The sequence below is a fragment of the Schistocerca cancellata genome, chromosome 4, assembly GCF_023864275.1.
Source record: "Schistocerca cancellata isolate TAMUIC-IGC-003103 chromosome 4, iqSchCanc2.1, whole genome shotgun sequence".
Taxonomy (NCBI): domain Eukaryota; kingdom Metazoa; phylum Arthropoda; class Insecta; order Orthoptera; family Acrididae; genus Schistocerca; species Schistocerca cancellata.
This window is the reverse complement of record NC_064629.1, coordinates 253585936-253600503: the sequence shown is the minus strand read 5'-3', so window position 1 is coordinate 253600503 and position 14568 is coordinate 253585936. Positions and strand designations below refer to the sequence as shown.

At 38.7% G+C, this 14568-nt stretch overlaps 1 protein-coding gene across 1 annotated transcript in view; it reads left to right on the top strand.

Annotated features, from left to right (window-relative positions):
- Positions 1-13843, top strand: part of LOC126184067 (agrin-like) — a 159346-nt gene extending 145503 nt beyond the window's left edge. Inside the window, exons 4-5 of the mRNA XM_049926428.1 lie at positions 5145-5268; positions 13717-13843. Coding sequence (XP_049782385.1) covers positions 5145-5268; positions 13717-13843 — 251 coding nt within the window. The remainder of the gene's footprint in view (positions 1-5144; positions 5269-13716) is intronic.
- The last annotated feature ends 725 nt before the right edge of the window (positions 13844-14568 follow it).

Here is a 14568-nt window from a genome sequence, read left to right as displayed (position 1 = left end):
GTGCGTGTTTGTCTTTAGGATAATTTAGGTTAAGTAGTGTGTAAGCTTATGGACTAATGACCTTAGCAGTTAAGTCCCATAATATTTCACACACATTTCACACACATCAGGTCAGGAAGACATCCAGCATGTCCTAGCTCCTAACAATAATAATAACAACGCGCGAAGTATAACGATATACATAAATAATGACAATAGTAACAACAATTCATTTTTATCTGCTTCTGTCAGTGTTTTATCCGTGACTGTATAACTTTTGTAAAATAAAGAACAACTGCCTTCAGTCACAATCGTGATTTTATTTTGATACATGATGCATTTCGAGCCATGGGGGGGGGGGCTCATCTTCAAGTGCTTTGAGAAACTACATCTATTATTTATCCAGATGTAGGTTAATTTCGTTCCTGGTAAGGTTACAATGGTATGATGAGCTTCTTAAATTATTCAGTTCACTCCACAACAAAATTAAGTTCACAGCTGAATAGGAAACAAACTGATCCATAAGTTTCTTACCTCTCACAGTTGTTGATTAACAACACGGACATAATTTTTACTTTTACAGGAAACCAATCTACACGGGTATTACAATACATAAATCATCACAGCATCCAAATACACACAAATATGCTGTATTTAGGTCCATGCTGAACAGGGCACACACATTACCTTTCAGATCTAAAGCAATAACACAAGAAATTGGTATGATCAAAGCAACTGCAGTAATAATGTGTATTTCCAAAACTGAATCGACAAACTATCCAACAAAATACATTAACAGAAGCACTAAAAGGATAACAACTGACACGACACATTTCTTCAAAAGCATTCCTTACTTAGGCACAGTATCACAAAAAATTTCTTACTTATTTATAAACGGTATTATTATAATATCATTCTCCACAAACCATATATGTGGACACCACTTACCACACATAGTAAATACAAACACATCAGTAAGAGAAAATAATTGAATACATAAATTATAATGTAACAGCTGCCCTGCATTTTACGTAGACAAAACAGGAATAATTTTCCATACACGATGCAAAGAACACATTCATACTTTTAGACTCAACCACACTGACAAATCCACAATAGCCAACAACATAACTTAACTGACACAGGCTAAGTGGCCTCAACAACAGCCTAACTGCACTCCATACAGAAAACCATGGTATGAAACTTACGGTACTAGAAAAATTAGAAATAATCTTACACTAAGTAAAATCTTCTGAAAGCATGTTGAATGAATATAGAGAGTTTAGCAGTCACAGTTTTTTCAGTAACTTTAAAAATTAGTTTTTTTCCTGAAGATACAAATATTTAATAAGCAACCATTTGATGACATAATCCACATTTGAAACATTCACAAGTATTAGTTTTGTGGATAATATCTTGTATAACTAATAATACAATGTCTGTACATCTCCATTTAAATAATAATATATGTGTATTTGTAGAAATGCAGCATCTTTACAATTGAAATTCTTTGACTTGTTTTGACTTGTGTAGCTGTAGAACGAAAAGTGTATGTATGTACATAAGTTTGTTTACTTATACTGTGCTTCAGAAACCATGAATCCACCACTGGAAACACTGATTCATTTTTCGATATCTATTAGTTTTTCATGCTTATATTTACAATGTGCCCGCTTTGCAGTACACTATTGTAGTCTTACCAGGACCACAATTAACCTAAATGTGGATAAATAATCGATGTAGACTGTCAAATCACATGAAAATCAGTCCACAGAGCTCGAAATGCATCTTGCATTGAAATAAAATCACCACTGTGACTTAAGGTGATTGATTTTTATTTTACGAGTAATAATAATAATAACAGATGGATTGCCGCAGTACATACCGATAGCTTTGTTCTTCCCAGATGGTTGCTGCTGCTAGCGGCACTTCATGCTGGAAAGCAAATTATGACGCACACGTAACAAAATTATTATAAAAAGATTGTTCGAAAGGTGGGGAACTGAACTTGCATGCAAATGGCAGGCTGTAGGAATCTCTCCCAATGGCCTTGACACATATCGACAGACTTCCACGTGTTATTTTGGCCAGCTTATCTTGCATAGTAGAGAGTAGTTACGGTAGTCTGGAAAATTAATGGAGACGAGGTAGCCGAAAGCATGGCGACCTCTTTTGAAAGTCATTGTCTCCATGACAATAAACCTAAGAATGCAGAGATCAGCTATACATGAAGATATTAAGGTATATGGATGTCTCTGCATCCCCACTTCCGTACTCGGGGTAAAGACATATGGAGTATGTTGCCGATAGAATCCTGCATCTATATCTCAAGCCTTACAAACTACATAGTATCTACTACCACGTTAATCATGTGATCAGCAAATAAGAATGTGAAGTGGACGTGCCTACAGAAAAAATCAAGTCGTCTTTATTTTTTGTGTCATTTTAATACATTTAGCGGCCACTATTTGTCATTTATATCAATGGGAAATGTTCATACAGTGGTTGGCTTACGGAGAATATAACTTTAATGCGTGTTGCAGTTTGTGAGTAACATATCTAGCTATGGAAGGTGGTCATATGGTGGAGTGCTTACAAAGAATGTCTTGCGTTCGGTTACGCGTTAGACGTTACGTGTTAGGGGCCATGCATTCGGTATTATGCGTTAGTCATCAGATATTAGGCATTAGTCTTTAACTGATACGCTCATGTGACGCCTGATTGTGCTTGCAAACTGCGCGAAATCTTACATGTAATACATCATTATTTTTTTATGTCCGGTGGGGCAGAAGCCACACCCTTCTCGTCTCCTCCCCTTCCCCCTCCCCCTCCATGGCCTCGGCACTTACCTGGATGTGATATCCAGAATGGCGTTGAAGATAAGTTACTGCTGATTCTGAAGTCAGCGGAATATAACACGTATAGTGGTCTTAGCTATAATATGACACCACAAATAAGAAACCGCTGATGTTGACTTCAGTAGGTTCTCCGCCAGTACGCTCTTCGCAATCGCATAGGTGGCGAACCCGCGACTGTCAAGCGAATATGTTATGCCTTACTCAACACCATACAGGATCTAAACAACTGCACGCTATTCAAGGCATATAAGGTATCTTAGTGAATACAACATTTTTTCTGAATAGTTACGTGCATGTATTTTGAAGCAACATTCATTATTTTAAGCAGGTTAGGTCGGTATGGATTCACCATGATACGTGCATAAATTTATCGATAAAAATGGTCATTTCGTCATGACTGTTTATTTAACCTCGATTATACCTCGCAACGGATGGACCACGATGAACATATTAATTGTTATTTTTACTTTCAGAAGAAAGGTGATCTGTTGTAGCAGTACGACTCATTGGCGGGAAATTAGAAAAGACAAAATGACATAATTTGAAAGCAGAACGGCCAGATCTATATTTCTTCCGGCTAGTTGCGCTAACATCACTTATGATAATACAAAAGGTCGTGAAACGTTGAACCCAGATTGTTAGAAAATACTTAAGTAGCACATCATATTAGAGGAACATTTCTAGCGGAAACTGTTGCCTGTCAGTTTATCACAAATGCAAGACGCTTTTATCTTACGTAAAGTCAGTTGATTAAGCGCACTTGTCCAGATGCTCGTTAATCATAGCAACACTGACGCGGGATATTATAAAATAAAGGCCCTTAGTAGTGAACTATTGCTTCGCCAGGAGAGATTCCACATCTTTGTGGAAATTTAAAATTTTACCATTAATTCACCACCTCAATAGTATATTTGTGTGACATTATCAATATTTCATCAGTTTTACGTCCGTATCGTTGCGTAACTAGCACGTTGTATTCAGATAAAAATATATATCCGAATATTCTTAAAAGATATAAAATATTTGAATTACTATTGATGTGTTACTTCACTTAACACTTTTGCGTTGTGTTCCACTGGTATGACGGAACTTTCATTACGTCTGAAACAGAGCTGAGCTTGTAAGTCTGTTGACTATCTACATGCAAGGTGTATCATTCATCAAGAGTGCCTTACAATTATATGAACAGGACCAGTACGTTTCTTCAAGCAGCACCCTACTTTTTTTATTCGACAGTCCACATTTTCTCCTCAAGATCTGACCATGAAAGTGTCATAAGGTAGAATTAACGTAAGAATGATATTACTGAAAACGTGATACAAAACTGACTTTGACTCTCCTGTACCATCATACAATACAGGCATCCGGCATAGTGTAAGCTGAAGTGACTGTTTCACTTGCGAGAGCAATTGTCACTAAATAAATGAATACACAAGGAAAAGGCACGCAGGTCATTCAGTCAACAGTCTTTAGATGGACGTTTGTGTGAGTGCAGTGTACACCAACGCAGAAATGATACTGATCTATGGAGAATGAAATTTAGCATACGTACACGTGACTGAATGAGTGCTGTGCATTTTCCTTGTGTTTACATTTATTTACTGTCATATCCAATAAGTTGACTAGTTACGTTAACCCCGGTACCGACACTATGTGCTACAACGGGGGAGACAAAGTCGGTTTTTATTTTAAGTTTTTAATTGCGTCATGTTGACGTGAACTGTAAACTCAAACAAGTTTTTTAACGGGTATTGAAGGGAGGTAGATTACTAAATAAAAAATTAGGGTGTTACTTAAAAGAGATATATTGCTGTTTATATATTCGTAGTGAAGAAAGTTAGAAGAAAGGAAACAATGCTCTTTAATGTTTCCCGATTGGTATACAACAATTGCTTGAAACATTTCTTATTTTTCTTCTGGGAAAAATGTTATTTTGTGTGCTCAAGATAAATGGGATTCCTAGAGTAAAAAATGAAAGAGTTATTTCACTAGAAATTTGACTGATTGTTCTATCTGTTACTGCATATCTTTTGGATTTCGTTATGGCATGTCCATCGACGAACGAGAAACCATAAAAGATGGGAATCACTTGAATGTAATAATGGTCGGTGTGGTCTCACAGTCGAACCCTGTGGTGCCCTGCCTGTTACTGGTTCCCTGAGAGGATAAGAATCAGATATCATTGAAAAATCTGGATATAGACCTTATGTCTTTATCTATATTTATATGCCCTCCTTCACATCACTGACACTCACTCAAATAATTCGACATTCAGGGTAACTAACAGATTGGTTGTACTGTCTGCAGAGAAGGATCGGCAGATGGTTAATGGTCCCGCCTGCCAAACATCGCCATTTGGATGCTGCCCGGACGGTGAGACGCCTGCAGAGAATGGCTGTCCACCACCAGGGGCAGAAGATGACAGCGACAGGTGTGGCTGCAAACGAATCGGTAAGTATGTTGTCTCACTGTTCACCAGGCTATAGGATCCCTGTCTGAGTGCCCGTTGTGAGCGTCACTCTGACTCTTCCATACTTCCTTAAGCCCACTGGTCATTCTGTGCCATGACACATCACAAAGGTCATTCATTATATGCTGACTGGAATATCAGCGTGTTGAACTTATACTTCTCATTTTAAATTTCAAATTCCACAAATACCTGGAGAACATCCTTCCAATTAGTTTACAGGTACTACACGTGAAGCTAGAATTTCCGTACATTTCACTAAATATTAGAAATCTTAATATCCTCGTGGTCTTCATGAGATATAAATATATATGAGAACATGGCGTATTATAACATTCCCCTTTGAAAACAACGTCATCATAATTTGAGAATGAGTTTTTTGTGATATATAATTCTGTTCCGATTAATTGGTAGTTCTTTTACTCTAACCTTTTGCCTAAATCCTTCTTTAAACGATTTTTCCGCTTATCTGATATTTAGTACACGTGGATGAACTTCGTAACCACAATAAAGCGCAAACCCAACAGTCTGGTAGTCAATGAATTGCAACACTAGATACTGAAAGTCCCTTTATTGCGAACATCTACGTACAAATAGAAAATAAATTTAGCTTATGGAGAGAAAGTGTTGCAATTTTACAGATATTGAATATTCCATGTTATGTATGCATTACAAACACAAGAAATTTCAAAAACCTTCCAGAAGTGATAAATACTAAATAAGAAATAATTTCTGGTAGTGCAGTTTGATCTAGCGATCCGCAGCACGTCAGCCAGAGACACTAGCCACTGCGCCACATTGCGTGCAGTATCTCTTACAGCTGTGTTTTCAGAAACGGTCTGGGCGAAATCATCTTATGGAGTACAACTAACATTTTAATAACTGTGCTCTAGCCATAAATTCTAACAAGTATTGAAAACGTTCTTCGTTTATTTCCACACACGCATGCACTCGTAGAATCATACAGAGTCACACTCCTTCAGAAACGCCCAAAGCGCTTCGCAGGCAACCACGACACTTTGCTGAAGTGTTTCTTCGTAGTAAATTTACACTGCATAAATAAGTTGTTTCTCTGCACACAGATAACAAGAGAAGGATTGAGGCCAACGAAATACGCGGACTATGGAAGTGGTCGCCCTGTACTTATCTGTATGTTCCGCCAGATTTCAGCCGGCCGGGGTAGTCGAGTGGTTCTAGGCACTACAGTCTGGAACCGCGTGACCGCTATGGTCGTAGGTTCGAATCCTGCCTCGGGCATGGATGTGTGTGATGTCTTTAGGTTAATTAGGTTTATGTAGTTCTAGGTTCTAGGGGACTGATGACCTCAGAAGTTGTCCCATAGTGCTCATAGCCATTTGAATCAATTGGCAGATTTCATTTATCGCACTTCTAATAGTACGATCGAAATTTTACGAGGTCGCGTCATTGGTAAATTGTAAGGAGTGTTTAAACGAAAAGGTACGAAGAGACATAACAACCAGACCGGTTGAAATCTACATATGCCCCCTTGGGATAACGTAGTGAGATATATATACGGAAAAATCTGCATATGCCGCTTTGGGATAACGTAGTGAGACATCTAGGGACGCGTAGCTTGGGTCGTCACCTCCCCTAAAAATATGAAAGCTGTGCCGTTAGTGGGCAAGGTGATGCTCACCGTCTTTCTTGACGTGCGTGGTCTGATACTTACCGAATTGCCTGAGCACGAATAGACTATTAACAGCGACGTGTACTGTGAGACACTCCGTAGCCTAAGCAAGTCCATCAAGAGCTGCTCAGGGAGGGAATGATTCTGCTCCGGGATAATCCTTCGGCTGGTAAACAGTGGCATAGTAGTGTTCAGCCTCTGGCGATTGTTTTCGAATAAGGACTTCAAATACACCCGCAGTGTTGTTACGTACTTTTTATAGTTAATAGCCCTCATACATGCTTTTTTTGTCGGGGAATGTCAGTTAGTAATTTTGCAGCAGCGTTCCGAAGAATGCTCTTGCAGACGGTACCTATCACACGTGCTGGGAGGTCACATTTACTTCCAGACACTCATCTCAAATCCCAGTCTGCATATCAATCTGAACACTACTGTTCTTTTGCGGTCTCCAGAAGAGCATTACTGCTTAATTATTGCCTTTGTTATAAAATGATATATGTTTGTGAAATTCACTGTCTTTGTCTGTCACTGCAAGAGCTATTTGAGAATCAAAAATGTTTCTGAACGTTACTGTAGTTTTGTCCCAAATGTTATATATCACATACCGGTACCCCCCCCCCCCCCCCATAATGGCGTCTTTGGGTTGGTAACGGAATTGCAACTTTTCGTCCAAAGCCGATTGCGGTCGTGCGGGATCCGTAAGACATAATGGAGCACGCTTGCTGACCCAGGCCTCCAGCGGCAATAGGTGTGGAAATTCTTCTTCCGGCCTGCCTGCCCCTATGTTTGTCACAACCAGTAGAGCAGCCCATCTGACGCACGATAACACAGGAGTACATGTGTACTAAAGCATAGTGGTTGAAGCAGGCGAAATTGGGTTTCCGCAAGCTTGGCAAGCTCCAGGATACCCGTTCAGCCTGTCGCGCCTGAGAACAGGCTGCGCTATCAATCCAACGTGACTATCCACGTATATGTTTGTTGAGGTAGGGAGCAGCAAAATGAACAAACCATACTTAGAGAAGACTGAGGAGAAATTAAGAATTCGGAAATAAATACCAGTCAAGAAACAGAGCCCAAATCCAACAGGAGAAAAGTTGTGTGTTTATGAGGTAGCTTGAAACAAATCGGTAGGATTTTCGCAGTGAAAATTGTGTAAAAAGTTACTGAACAATCATTCGGGAACCTCGAGTATGGTGTGACATGTTTGTAAATTTTACCAGCAGCTTCTTGCTAGAAAGAGGACAGAGACTTAGTGGCTGACAAGTGCGTGGAACTATGTACTAAGCACTTGACGCTATTTAGCAGTACATAGGATTTCTAAATTTAGAGCAAACATTGATTGAAAAAGGAAAAAAATATATGCCTCAGTGGATATTAAAAACAATATTCTGGTGTTATACAACGTAGTGCGAAGAAAGCTTAGTGTGAAAGAAAATCTTCTACTTTCAGATATATTCGTTTTATATTAACATTGTATAAAAAACTACATTCGTGTTTGCTACGATGCATTTGGGAAATTAGAGTGAACTGTTTTTCCACTTACAAAGAATTCAGCGAACCCGCAAAACACATACTAGGAAAATTAATTAAAATTTATGTAGCTGACCTCATAATAGCCCGGAACACAGTAAGGCTACAGACACTAGACGTCAAAAACTTCTCTTTACTTGGCGTTGTAGTATAACAGACATCTTTAGGTTTTTAGGTGCTCAAGAATGGTTCAAATGGCTCTGAGCACCATGGGACTTAACTTCTGAGGTCATCAGTCGCCTAGAACTTAGAACTAATTAAACCTAACTAAACATCACACACATCCATGTCCGGGGCAGGATTCGAACCTGCGACTGGAGCGGTCGTTTGGCTCCAGACTGTAGCGCCTAGAAGCGCACGGCCACTCCGGATGGCTACGATGTTTTATACAGTCAGCATTCTGTCAACAATACACTATTCTTCTTCTATCGAATACCGGTTACGTCCACTTCTGCAACACAGCCGCATTTCTGTAGCCAAGTTGTCAAGAATACCACTGGAATTACAAGGTACACAGCTGCCAGAACTACTAACAAAGAAAGTTCATTTGAAATAGCACTTTATGCAACAACTGATAATTTAATTATGAAATGACAAACACTGAGATTAAGCGAGAGTTGTGCTTCAGCTCACTTGTAAACTAAGACGTCTATTTGGAACAGTAAGAGACAAACATGAAAGTGAAACTGCTAAGAATAATGCCACAAACAATACACAAATTACACAGGAATAATCTACAGGGGAGTTCATGGTCTACCATATTACTTCACGATTGACACTTTTGTGATTAATTGCAGCCCAAAGAATACCAAAAAGGTCTTCAGAATGAAATTTCACTCTTTAGTGGTGTATGAGCTTAGTGTTGACTTCCTGGCAGAATAAAACTGTGTACCCAACTATGACTTGAATTTGAGACTTTTGGAAATTTCCCAGGTTCGATTACCTGTCAGGCACAAAGTTTTAAACTCGAAAGACGTCCCAAAAAAATTGTCATACTTACGTGTACGACAAATAATGACATCTAAATCAACAGTAAAGGTGACTAATAAAAGCAAAAAGTGATCGGAGGTTGCCACAGACCTAAAGGGATTGTTGACGCACTTTATCATGTAACAAGTACTTTGACCTGTAAACAAAGGACCAATCGCTGGCCAAAGATTGTTTTTTAGGACGCACAGGTGATGATACACACATGACGTGAGTTTTGTGTACCTAAGTAGAACTCACGTCAGTGGAACGCAAAGAAATTCATAAGTGTCAGATTATTCTTAGAAGAACCTGAAAAGACTCATAAAGTACCATACTGAAAAAGATTTCAACTTCGTAGGTCGGGAAAACTGCTGAATTGTCAAGAACATCCAAGAAGCTGAATATACTGTCCCACAACTAAAATGTAAAAAAAAATGGAAAATCCTATAAAAGTACTAGCTAGATTTTCTGCTCATCAAGTAGTGACAATAAGATGATCTTTTGCGTCAAAACTGTAACAGACATGTTTACAAAACTCACGTCATCGATTTGTGTCTAAGGTGCAGCAGTGAATACCAACATTCAGTCAGAAATTTAAAAACATACATGTCATTATAAATGTCACAAGTAATAATACGAATTCATTAGGTAAATTAACCCAGTAATAATAGTATCACAAAATAAATTGTATGTAGCTGTACACAATGATCTATAAATCTCCTTCTGATCAATAATGAATTTTAGGAACATATTTTCCGGCTCCTGCACACATTTAACTGACTGGATCACATTAACTCAGTGGTGTCAGCAGGGCGAGAAGGTGGAGGGAGGCAGTGGGCTCCGCTGCCCTTGCTGTCAGTTTATTTCGTTTACGAATATGAAAAATATCTGTACCGCAGGGCTTACGTTTTATAACATAAAATACCTTAAATAAATCACTAAAATTACATATAAATATCGATAAAATTACATGAAAATGACATATTACAAATTAAAGTGAGTTATAAAATAACTAGGTTAATGAAAAGCTTTATGGAGGGTTGGAAATTAAATTGCAAAAAGGATAATTAATTTAAAATCACTGTTACCCTTTAATGAATACCATTCTTTGTAAATGTACAAAAATTGTTGAGTAATCAACTTGCAGTTTTTGACAGTCGGTATGCTGAGATTCTGGACACTAAGGGGACGTCTGTTGCCGGACACTTCAGCATTTGCTGAAACAAATAGAGAGTGGACTTCAATATTTTCCTTTAATTTCAAAATTGAATCTAAAGAATCAACACACGAATATCAACATTTCACAACTAGAACTTACGTTTCGTACAATATCGGCACAAAATAACGGTTGTTGCTTGTGATAAAGTAGTGCTTTGACTTAAACGTAAATTATGTTCTGCACCATGATTAATCTATGCATGTTAATAACTCTTCATGGCCCCCACAATGCTGCAAACAACGACTGAAAATGTGTGCCATCTGAAGTTGAATCACAAAGTGATACGAGACCAGTTACAATTAAATAAAAATTGAACCATCACAAATGCCGACTGGTTGCAGTTATTTTATAAAACTTCATTCATCACAGTCACAGTGTTTCATGGCCATAACGTAAAAAAAAATTTCTGCACAAATACACTGACGTAAATATACCAACACACCAACAAGGAGATGTACGCCATAAACCAAACTTGGTAAGTGTGTTTCAACATCAGAAAGATGATGTCATGCAAATTTCGCGCCAGTCACATAAGAGTGACGCTAAGAGATCCACTATGACGATGCAGATCAAGTTTGCTTTAAATACATCTTGTAACGGTCGTGACTGTTAGTTATCTTTCGTATTGGACGTGGTGAATTTATGTTAGTCACAAATGCGTTAAAGGTGACAAAAACGCCATTATCAACACCTCACTGAGAATGAACTAGGTCGTTTAATAGGGTAATAGTGTTACGAGAAAGTGGACGTTGCTTCTGCGATACTGCAGAAACAACGCTGTGTGATTGCTGAAAGTGATGGGTACGAGAATGTACGGTCACAAGAAGACAGAGCTCCGCACGTCGGTGTATGGCTCTTACGCATCGAGCCCCATTTCAGCAGCAATCTGAGCAGTAGTTGGCGCCACAATGACACACCGAACTGTTTCAAAATCGATTTCTTAAAACACAGTTCCGAGCCAGACGTCCCGTATCGTGCATTCCACCGACTCCAAACAACACCCATATGCGATTTCGGCGGTGTCAAATGGGAGCTCATTTAATGGCAGGGTGGAGGTCTCTGACGAAAGTTCGTTCTGCCTCGATGCCAGTGATGGGCGGTTTTTGATTAGAAGGAGGCCAGTTGAGAGCCTGCAACCAGCCTCTCTGCGAGCTAGACACATTGGACCTACACCTGGAGTAACAGTTTGGGGTGCGATTTCGTATGACCGTAGGAGCACTCACGTGGTTATTCCACGCATTCTGACTGCAAATTTGTACGTCTATCTGGTGATTCGATCTCTTGTGCTGCCATTCATGAACGGTATGCCAGGGGGGCGTTTTCTAAGTGGTTAACGCTCGCCAATAAACCGCTCTTGTAACCAAACACGTTCCACACAGTGTCGACGTGTTGCCTTGGCCAGCTCCAACCGAGTACGTACGAGTATGGGACATCATCAGACGGCAAGTCCAGCATCATCCACAAACAGCATTTACCGTCCATGCATAGAACGACCAAGTGCCTCAGGCTTGGAACTCTATACCGCAAACTAGCATCTGTGCAACACAATGCATACTCGTTTGCATGTTTGTATTCTAAATTCTGACAATTACGCCGGTTATTAATGTACCAGGATTTCACATTTTCAGTGGATTATCTCGTGCTTAAATTTACCTGTGATCCTACAATGCCAAGCACTTAAATATGTTACATAGACAAATACGTTATAAAAATCCATTACTTTATATTAATTATTTTTTGGTGTAACGATTTTTCCCGTCAGTGTATATTGGTGCTTTTTTGTCAAGAGGTATATACATTGTTCGTTCGTGCCAACATTAAAACAATTAAATCTTGTCCTTTAAATGGACGAATATCACAAATGTATAAAAATTAAGTAAAATCTTGAAAGTGACACAATCGTTAATAAATTAAATAAAGTACGTTGACTATGTGTCGAAAACATCGAATAAAATTTACGTTCCTACGGCCAGAATATTCAGGATTACAGTGCTTGTGAACAATACGTATCTCATAAGGAAAGAGAGATTATATGTCAGCTGTCTCCGCATACCACAAACAAGCTGTAATAAAATGAAATGAATGTGTGATCGACTGAGTGGCTGAACTACTACATGTGAACGCGGTCGCATGAGGAAGGATATCCACAATGCGAGTTCCATCTAAGAAATTTTGTCTTCGCAAGGAACGAAAAAGTCAGCCTCTCGGTGCCCACGTCACTATATGCACACAACTTCATACACTTCAAATGGCTATTCGTGCAACAGAATAGTCACATATCAAAATAGACTCGAAAGGCTAACTACATCCAATTTCCAATTGTAGCTAGTAACTGTCAAGCATTAATTCAAAGTAGGTTATTGTGTTAAATTTATTTACATTTGTTGTAGAAGTGTTCATTCTTAATGCATGGTCACTGATTAGTAATTGTCGATAGTAGCCGGAAGTTGCCGTCAATTAACTTTTGCTAACCTAGGCGATCTTACAGAGGGTGGCGCTCCATGAGTAACTGTTGTCTGACACCCTTCATTTAATTTATCTGATAATGACTACTGCAAATAATTTGAGCATGAACGTCTTATTAATTCCCTTTCACAAGAGCTGATCGTTACGGTGCAAACCGTATATGAAAATGAGAGAGTCAAAAATATACTACCTGCGATGAAATACCAGAACCAACAAAGGGAGTCAAACTCAAACATCTCTATTTAAAAACCCAGTTGTTGTACTGATGGAGAAATTAAAGACCTAATCAGTATCTCTATTGGTTTCAAGTGCTTTGATGAAGATGACGGTGGTCTCCTGGTCAGTATTTCCGATGTCGAAAGACATGTTGGAGGAAAGGAATGAGAAAGAAAGATTGACGGCTCTCTAATGTATAAGATTGTATTGAATCTAAGGAAACCTGACTGAAATTGAAATTTCAAGAAAAATGTAGACGGCATAAAGAGAACATTTCGATTGGACTCTCTGTGATGTCCATAGTTTGTTAATTCAAAAGCATATAAAGTGCGCTTTGTAAATTTTGTATATTTTATGGCCACAGATATCAGGGCGCGCTCACAAGCTGGCCATTCACCAGTTTTAAGAAGTTTCACTTATCTCCAGACACGCACATGAATTCTGAATGGCACGAAGATTCAGCTGGAAAGCCAAACAGTTTTGTAAATTAGAGTAATTCTCATTTATTGTTCCGTCTCAGCTGCTCATTTTTAACTAGATTACATGTCTCGCCCACTCTTGATCATTTTCAGGTGAAAGTAGTTGCGTCAGCAACCTGTCTTGTCTACTCAGAACCACATATCAGAGTACCCTGATTTGTGCTTCTGAGTAGACAAGGTGGGTTGCTGACGCAATTGCTTTGATCTGAAGCTGATCCATTGTGATCGATACATGCAATCTAATTAAAAACTGAGCAACTGCGACGGAACAATAAATGACAATTATCTTAATTGTCTAAACAGTTGCTGAATATCTCAAGGACGATTATATCAACTATAATGAATTTTGATAATATTCTGACAAACGAAACTAAGAGTGCAGACAAAACGTCAATGAGAAAGTTCCAAAATCAGTAAAAACTAATCGCACTAAGCTGAAATCAGTTCTTTCTTACGTATTCGTTTGTGTGTTACATGGTTTGCCTTTAAAAGGAAAAGCTAGATAACAAGCTGTTTTTGAGAGTTTTTTGCGGTTCAGGGTACAATCAGTTGGCAAACCTTTGCGAAAACGTATACTAAATGCCCCTAAAATTGCTAGATATATTTCTCAGATATACCACAATGACTTAGATCCTGAAACAAAATTGTGCAGTTTTGTGTGATGCAACTAATGCATCTACAGGTAGTACGTGAGTGGAAATACAATCTAGTTTGCTCGTAAATAGACTCAGAAATCC